This window comes from Xyrauchen texanus, chromosome 48 (genome assembly GCF_025860055.1).
Source record: "Xyrauchen texanus isolate HMW12.3.18 chromosome 48, RBS_HiC_50CHRs, whole genome shotgun sequence".
Taxonomy (NCBI): Eukaryota; Metazoa; Chordata; class Actinopteri; order Cypriniformes; family Catostomidae; genus Xyrauchen; species Xyrauchen texanus.
The window spans coordinates 6,146,828-6,155,912 of NC_068323.1; the positions used below are offsets into that span (position 1 = coordinate 6,146,828).

At 40.5% G+C, this 9,085-nt stretch overlaps 1 protein-coding gene across 1 annotated transcript; it reads right to left on the reverse strand.

Moving 5' to 3' along the window:
- Positions 1-156: 156 nt before the first annotated feature.
- Positions 157-7,634, reverse strand: LOC127639886 (caytaxin-like). Its single transcript, XM_052122187.1, has 11 exons — positions 7,473-7,634; positions 4,807-4,865; positions 4,461-4,697; positions 4,201-4,371; positions 4,022-4,124; positions 2,677-2,808; positions 2,514-2,600; positions 2,296-2,394; positions 2,167-2,202; positions 1,952-2,017; positions 157-1,873 (listed from the first exon to the last, which is right to left on the reverse strand). The coding sequence occupies exons 2-11, from the start codon at positions 4,841-4,843 to the stop codon at positions 1,843-1,845; spliced, it is 999 nt and encodes a 332-aa protein (XP_051978147.1). The 5' UTR covers positions 4,844-4,865; positions 7,473-7,634; the 3' UTR covers positions 157-1,842.
- Positions 7,635-9,085: the final 1,451 nt, after the last annotated feature.

The window sequence follows — 9,085 nt, forward strand, 5'->3', positions numbered from 1 at the left end:
AGAAGTTATGACACTAGAATTGTTTCCTATTTCCAAATTAGCTGTCCATGACTGTGAGGGTCATGCTTTATTTAGATCTAAGAGAGGGTGACTGGTCACTCCATCATAAAGACTGTTGATGTAACAGATGGAAATATACTGAAATAGTCTCTGAGACAAGTTTATCGAAAATACCTCTGGAGGCAAGAAATTTCAACAATTCTACTTTCAAAACTCCACCAATTCTGCTCTAAAAGTGTCGGGGCAACACAAACCGTAAGTCCTAGAGAAACCAAATTTGGCAGGATGGTCCCAAATCTCCCCCACTACTCAGGTGCACTCGCCCAACCATCCAAACCTAGGTGGCGCTATAATAAGCAGTTTTATATTTTTGCAAAAATTGTGGACGAATCCAGAAGCATGCGTTTGGTGACGCTAGAGGCACAAGAAATACACACTTCACCAAGATACTTGCAAATATCATAGTCATTCATATACCATAATGTTTAATTTAGAAACATTTTCGTAGCAAACATAAGGCAACATAAAATTACTGCTGAATACGTTGATGCCAAACTAAGATAACTGGCACTTATCATTTACAATAGCTCAAAAGCAGGCCATTAAACAAGATGAAAATGGATTGAAACAATCAATAAACATCCAAGAAAGCGTACCAGGCAATCATAATCAGCAAAATGGAATAAGGTTATATTCAATTTGGGTGCATACACACAGAGAAGTGCAGGGTGGTTCTTGCAAAGCCTTGAAATCGACATGCACCACCAATCAAATCCTGTGCAACTACACACATCAATTAAGTGCAGGTCACATGACATTCTTAAAGGAACACTCAGTCATTGTTTTGCTTTGTAAGTTGCACTGGCCGATATCAGTTCCTTTGGACTTACCACAAAGATTGAAAAGTCCAATTTTAAAATTAAAAGTGATTTGTAAAATGATTAAATATACAGCAACTTTCTTTACGAACCATAACGCCGTACACTAGGTGGTGACAGTGCGGAGAAATGTGGTGAAAATGAAGAGAAGTTGTTAGTAGTATGCAAAGCTAATAGGCTAACGGGCTAGCTTGTGAGCTAACTGGAGAAAACGGAACAGAGGAATGATTAATTTCACCATTTATAGCTTTTGTGACATATTATTTAAAAGTTGCTCTTTGTTATGTTTACCCAGTTAAGACCACATGAATCATACAGCGTTTGAATGGGATTTTAATAGTTATTTTAGTCAAAAGAATGGCTTTTTGATCCAAGCGGGACATTATCTGGAGAGGGCGAGTGGTGTAGTGGGTGTTCCTTGTTGTCTTGCAGAACGCTGACAGATAAACTTGGGTTATAAAATAAGTAGTATTCAGCTGGTCATGTGACCTCTTCATGTTGACTCCCTGTAAGTTGACCCACTCCATGTAAATAAATTAGGCTACTGATAAAAAAACAAACAAACAAAAAAACACTATTCCTTCCTTTATGTGTACATTTTGATAAAACAGGAAAAGTTTTATAAAAATGTTCAGCTTTAAAGATGACAACAATTAGGGCCATAAAGCAGGGACCAGCCTATTGAAAAGTCAACAACTGCAAACGGGGCAACTGATCAGTGTATGATGATGGCACTGTTCGTCTGCTACCGAACACAGCCGTGTTTCTCTGGGCATAGTGCCATCTGTTGGTGGGCTTCAAGATGCCAGCTTCCTATTAAGGATTAAGGTTTCCTCTTTGTTGCTGATCTGAGACCAGTTTTGTATCCTCTTTTATAACAATAAAGGACAAGTTGGGAACATGAACGCTGTTCCTGGATCAGCATTAAAGAGGAACACCAACAAGAACACCCAAGCTTGTGCACTTAGTGTCCAGCATCTTCAACAGCTGTTTTCCTGGAGACAGATGTGTTTAGTTATAATGATAGGAGTGAAAAGAAAGCATTACAACATAACATTTGGAGGTCTTCTCACCTCTCTAGATTGGTTGAATCGTATTGCTGTTCAGGGTGCCGTTGTTCTTTCTTTTCCTGCTCCATTCTAACACAAGAACAGCATTCTGGCTATACTCTATTGTTGACTTTCAACAATCAAATTCATGCAACACAAGTCACTTTTTCATTGTAGATAGTTGTATAATCTGACTAAGGGTTCTGAGATACAGTAGGTAGTGATATGCTGTAGATTACCTCTCGTTTCTAGCTTTAATTCTTTCCTCTTCAAACCTGCAAAGAAAAACACATGTTCAGCTCTTGTAAGGTAGAATCAGATTTTAGGTTTGGTTAAAGACATGTGTACGTAAGAGACTTGTTCCTTACTGTAAGACACACTCTGGGATCTGAATGTGTTCCAATGGGACAATCTTCTCCAGCTCTTCCAGACTGTGCACATAACGGATCTTATTCATGAACTTCACACTGTAGAAAGACACAAGAATGCAATTTATGTTTAGAAATCTTATTTTTATTTATTTATTTATTTTTGTCATAGAAAACTTTCATATACGTTTACAAGGCGAAAGTGTCTTGATGTTTACCTGATGAAGGGTTTGGAAATGGCAACGACTGTTCGGATAAACCAGGATGGGTGAGTGATGATCAGAGATTTCAGGTTTTTCCTCAGTCTGAACATAAAGATTGGTTAGGTTTATCTCAATGTTGCTTAAATATCTCAACAAAACCATTTGGATAAACGCATACCTTCTGTCAATCATCTGATAGCACTTCTTCAACCAGCTAATGCCTGGCATCTTACTGCGTGGCGTTCCTCCATTTATAAAGATGATGAGGTAGTCCTCCGCCACCAGCATCTCCAAATTGCTCACCACATACCTGAGTGACAGGTGTAAGGAACATCATGAGCTTTTCCACCTTGTGTCTCTGCAGAACAAAAATTGGTGTTTTCCAATCAGTGGGCGTTTTTAAAAAGGGACAGGTGTTTTTCAACCACTTTACATGATTTGCCTACTACACTGAGATTTCCTACTTTCATTGGATAATTCAGGAATGCCCATCCTGGTCTGGAAACTGCCACTGATTACTACATTGAGATTTCCAAATTTCATTGGATAGTTCAGGAATGTCCATCCTAGTTTGGAAACTGCCACTGATTACTACATTGAGATTTCCTACTTTCATTGGATAGTTCAGGAATGCCCATCCTGGTTTGGAAAGTGCCACTGATTAGCTCATTGAGATTTCCTACTTTCACTGAATAGTTGAAAAATTCCCATTGCGGTTTGAAAACGCCCACAGACTGGGAAAAGGCCATTACTGATCCTTAGAGACCTATACTTAAATTGTCTCGACACATAAGCAGACCTCTTCTGGGCGCATCGAGTTGCAGCAAACAAGTGTCCAGCATACATGTGACTGTGCAAAGCTAGAATCTAAACAAGGTAAAATATAAAATAGTTTTGATGTTTTTCACCTTTTTTGGTCACTCAATGTATAATCTACATACTTCCATTTGTGGTATTTAATACATATTTTTATCCCCCTTTTCTCCCCCATTTGGAATGCCCAATTCCCACTACTTAGTAGGTCCTCGTGGTGGCGCAGTTTCTCACCTCAATCTGGGTGGTGGAGGACAAGTCTCAGTTGCCTCCACTTCTGAGACCGTCAATCCGTGCATCTTATCACGTGACTCATTGTGCATGACACCGTGGAGACTCACAGCATGTGGAGGCTCATGCTACTCTCCACGATCCACACACAACTTGCCACACGCCCCATTGAGAGCGAGAGCCACTAATCACGACCACGAGGAGGTTACCCCATGTGACTCTACCCTCCCTAGCAACCGAGCCAATGTGGTAGATTAGGAGACCTAGCTTGAGTCACTCAACACGCCCTGGATTCAAACTCATGACTCCAGGGGTGATAGTAAATGTCAATACTTGCTGAGCTACCAAGGCAGCCATTATTTAATACTTATGATGACTTTATAATTATACTAAAATGTTGAAAACACTAGTCATTAAGAGTGAGTAAGTGTGTCCAAACTTTTTACTGGTAGTATTGACTGATTATGGTGCTTCCTTACAGGAAGAGGTTTTCCATGAGATAATGGTAATCTGGACAGCTGCTGTCAGGAAGGTAACATGCCGAGAACACAACGATGGCATTCAGACCCTCGCCATAGTACCCTAAAAAGAGAAGTAGAGACCTCAGTGGAGATGCACATACGCTGCATAAATGACTCCGTCTGAAAGCATAAGGTACCTCCATGCGATATGACGTGCAGGTAGGGTCGTATGACCTGCATGTCTATGCGATATTCCTGTTCGCCGATGATCACAGTCCTCCACAAACGGCCGTTGACACCCAGCCCGTCCACAGCATCAGTATCACTGTCAGCAGGGGGCGCTTTACCTGAGGTGACGGGTGTATCATCTGAAAGACATACAGCAATTTGATTGGAACATTCAAACTTTCTTTCATAATTGTCTTCCCAGCGCCATGAATCACAGCGTAGGTCTTACCCTCCCACTCCAGGTCGTTGCCGTTGGTGGTGAACTCCAGTGAGTCCGTCTCATCTGGAGTCTCGATATCATCCACATTAATATCCAGATCATCTGGCGTATCCAGGAAGTCATCGGAGAGCAAGGAACCTTCGCTCTGGTCCAGGGACAAGTTCATGTCTGGGGCCACTAGTGTGCGTCGCTTCCGATGAGCTCCGACCCCTCCAGCTCCACCAGTGAGGAGAGAGTTTGGAGGAGCTGAGCCAAGAAGACAGAAGAGCAGAACATAAATTAAATTCACTCAAGACACACAGACACTGAAAGGAACATGTTCGGATGAGCTTTTGTAAAAAACGAAGTCACTCACAAGTTCTCCCGTCACTCAGAGCACAGGTAGACTCCATGTCGCCCTCTGCAGGAAGTGGCCTAGTGACAAAACATCTCAATTTAGCTTATAATGCCACAGGATCATGTGACAGGTGCTCTTAAAGGGATAGATCACCCAAAAATGAATCATCTGCCAAATGAGTTTGTGGCAGGGCGGAGGGCGGGGCCGGGTCGTGATCCTACACACCTGGTCCCGTATTAGGCTAATTATGCCTCCGTGAGGTTTAAAGGTCGACTGCAGAGGGCTGTGCGGGAGAGAGAGATCGTTGACGGACATGTCCCGCCCTCCACCCTGCCACAGAGTTACTGTGATCTAATTACTTGTCAAACAGGAACACATGGAATACATTATAGTTTAAATTCTTATCAGATAACAGTTACTGACTTTTAATGAAGTGAATTACTTTTAATTACATTACTTGGGTTACACATATTTGTAACGATATTATTTGTGAAGAATACATTATGTTCATGTCATGTGTATGATTCTGTGACAGATGAAGGGCACATTTAGCCATTAAATATAGGCATTATTTGAAATTCGTTGAGCGAAAAAACTAAATTTTCTCTGAAAAGCTGGGCTGGACTGTTAATCTGGCATAGCGGGCATTTTCCCAGTGGGCCGACACACTTGGGGGCCGATCAGGGGCGGACTGGCCATCAGGAGAACCGAGTGGGCCAGTGGGTCGGCCGCGAAACGGGTCGAATGGGCCGTTATGCAGAACGTACAACAAAACGGCGCCTCGATATGCAGAAAAGGACAGCGAACATCACCCCCACACACACACACACCCCACTAGACAACATTTGGCTCAACCCCACACCCACATTCAACAACTTTTGGGCTAGTTGCTATGTAAAATCCTGCGTCGATTTCTCTTCCCAGTCCAGCCCTGCTGAAAAGTGTTAAAGATAGTAACTTAAAAGTAAAGTAATAAGTAAAATGCTCATTTAAAACTACTGCGATAAAGTAATCTTTAAAGTAATCTGCTAAAATATTTCAGAAAAGTCATTAGTAATGTGTAATAGAGGTAGATCGATATAGCTGTTTTACCGATTAATCGGTGCCAATAGTTGCCATTTTGAACAGTTATCGGAAAAATCTCTCATCATCATTTCAAAATAAGAGTCCGCGGTTTGTTTCGGGCTTGTTTATACTTACAAAGTCTGCCGTTATGCACCAGATCTTCATTTTCTGGTTATTATTGGGATTTTGGTTGCACAATACAACATAACTCCCAATTAGTTGGTTATCCTCCTTTCCCACCACCTTAGTTATCGGCTGACCTATAATCTGTAACGGATTACTTTTTGAGCAATCCAACGCTGCTTGCGACAACTCGTAATAATTTTTACAACTTGGCTCATACGGAAATGTACGACTTTTATTCCCATGTGGGCCAACCAATCAAAAAACAGAATTTATAATCGATACAATACGGGCATTAAATTTAAGGTAGCCTCAATACATCATTTTTATTTAAAAATTATTTAGGCTCAAGTTTGGGTCAGAGGTTACATTTATGAAAAATGGTCCTAAAATAGTTTGTTGGTTCCCTTATTTTTCTCTATGGGAGGTAAAGTTGTATTTTTCGAAATGGCAATCGTATGAATCGTACTTAAATTCATAATAAATACGACTTGTCATGAGAACAGGATGGTCATCATTGAGCCTGTTTACATCCACATCAATACACTGATAACTCCCAAAAATCAGCGAAAAACAAGAAAACCCTGTTTACATGAAATTTCAAATAATCAAGTTATTCTCTTTTTTGATGTCAAGCCCCAAAACGGGACGTCTACAACAAATAAACACATTGGATGAGCGGTAAACGAATGCCGGTAAACGTGCAAAATGCGCAAAAATCTACCCACGTCGATCGGTTTATTCTAAAGCCATTTATGGCCGTACACCAATAAAGAAAAGCAGTTTTATGTGTTTACAAACCCACAAATGTTATTGGTTATTTTAAGGATAATAGGTGAACATACACGTAAACACACTCATTTATGTTGTTCCAAACCCATTTGACAGTGGAACATAGAAAGCCATTTTAGGCTAAATGTTAGCCAGTCGCCATTCACTTTCATTGTCTGAAAAAAACGATACAATGAAAGCGAGTGGTGACTGAGGCTAACATTCTGCCTGACATCTCCAATTGTGCAAGAAATCAAGTCACGCAGGCTTGGAACGATTTTAGAGTGCTTAAATGATGACAGAACTTTCATTGTTAGATGAACTGTTCCTTTAAGACTGGAACACATTGGGATATGCTAATTAGCACCCAGAGGTCCAGATAAATAGAAGGGGATGTCAGTGCAGTTGGGGGTTGCAGCAGCTGTTCCTGCATCAAACATAAGCTATTTCACTTGCAAAGCTCTTCGTTTAAACCTGAAACCCACATTTCATATGAGAACAGCAAATCAATAAACTTTCGAAAGACATTGCAATCAACCTAACCACATAAATAGAGCAAAATATTCCTCAAATACTAACAAATAAACGGCATGTTATTTATAACACAACAGCATTCATGTGATTAAAGTGTTCAGTGCAACAATAATGCACCATCCAAATATGTTTCCATCACTGCAGATCTGATCACAACACAGATACGCACTTTCAAAGATGCTCTCCCTTACCTGGTGTGCAAGACGAACAAGCTTTTCTCTGGGTTTCTTATTCTGCAATGGTTTACTCTACGCACTCATGAAACCTCATTGTCTTATAGGTTAAGCATCACTTCTGGGAATGCTCTTGTCTCTCTGAATCTGACCTGCCTCCATTTTCCTGGTGATGCTGCTTGTGTTGTTGGCAGCTCGCTGCGTCACATGACATGGCTATTTTCCATGCTGCACCTGCTCCAGCCTCAGATTCTCACTCATGATTGGCTGAAGGAATGATGCTCTTTTCCTTGTTGTAAGCATGAGGTATGTCCCGCCCATTTTACTGAAATAAATGTTTAAATGGGAGGATGAAATGTTTAAGAATCAGTCATTTAAATTGGTATTATGGACCTGAATTGAGAAGATCTGATGGAAAGAATACAAAATGTTTGTTGTTCTAATGAACAGAGACCTGGGGAAATCATCATCCATCCATTCGTCTCTCGCCTCCATAAGCTCCATCAACCAGGGCTGGACTGGGGAGAGAATTCGGCCTGAGGTTTCCATGGCAACTGGCACGCTCGGTTCTCCCAATGGCCATTCCACCACCGATTGGCCCTAAAAGTGTGTCGGCCCGTAGGGAAAATGCCCGGTATGCCAGATTACCAGTCCAGCCCTGCCATCAACGGGTCAAAGTCAACACTGCCCATGATGCCCATCACTGAGAAAATACACATTTTTTGTGGTGAATTAAATTTAGCAAAAAAGATTAAGTACTTTCTACATGAAATAAGTTAGTTTATGTGTGAACATGAAAATATTAAGTAAATTCTACATTTGTAATCAATTCAACATAATGCTCTAGCTTATAAATAAACATGTTTTATGATTGTTTGTCATTTTTACAATGTTGACATCCTTCAGAAAACCTAGTCATATTTATTCACCAATTTGAGTAGGATTTTGCAAGGCCATTACCATGTCTTGAACATTGGGGGAGACCAAACCATTTTCGGGGTGGGGTTTCCGTTACGGCAGGCACTCACGTGCTGTATTTGTAGTCCTTATCAACTCTTCTCTAAAACATAGACGCTTTAAATTTCACGTTTAAGCTTTGGCTGTGTGTCATTTATGTTTTAATAAAACAAAACGTGCTAGTATCTTTAAGTAATGTTTATCGCAGAGCTCATTTTACAGATGAATTGAAAAACCCCATTATAAAAACCAATAAATAGAGCGCAACAGTCAGTTCCAGAAGTAAACATCTCATTCATTTTTTCCATAAACGAAATGATTTTCAACGATAATTTATATAAACATTTGAAGACAGACCTACCGTGAGCTCCGAGGTTGTTCAACAATGGTATATGCTTCAACCAATCCATCATTTATTTAAACGTTGTTGTTTAAAAATCGTTTAAAAAAAAAAAACTACATTACCCAGGGTCCAGCAGAGAAAGCTACACCAATCAAAGAACCAGCCCAGGAGGGACCGCCCACTCCCATGACGCACTGTGAATGACGCAATCAAATCGGTTACGCTTCACCCATAAGCTGCTTGTACGTATCTGATTATTTCGCAATTAATGTAAAAATAATAGTGTTTCTATACTCATAATTAACAACCTCAAACCAACACTTTTATTATA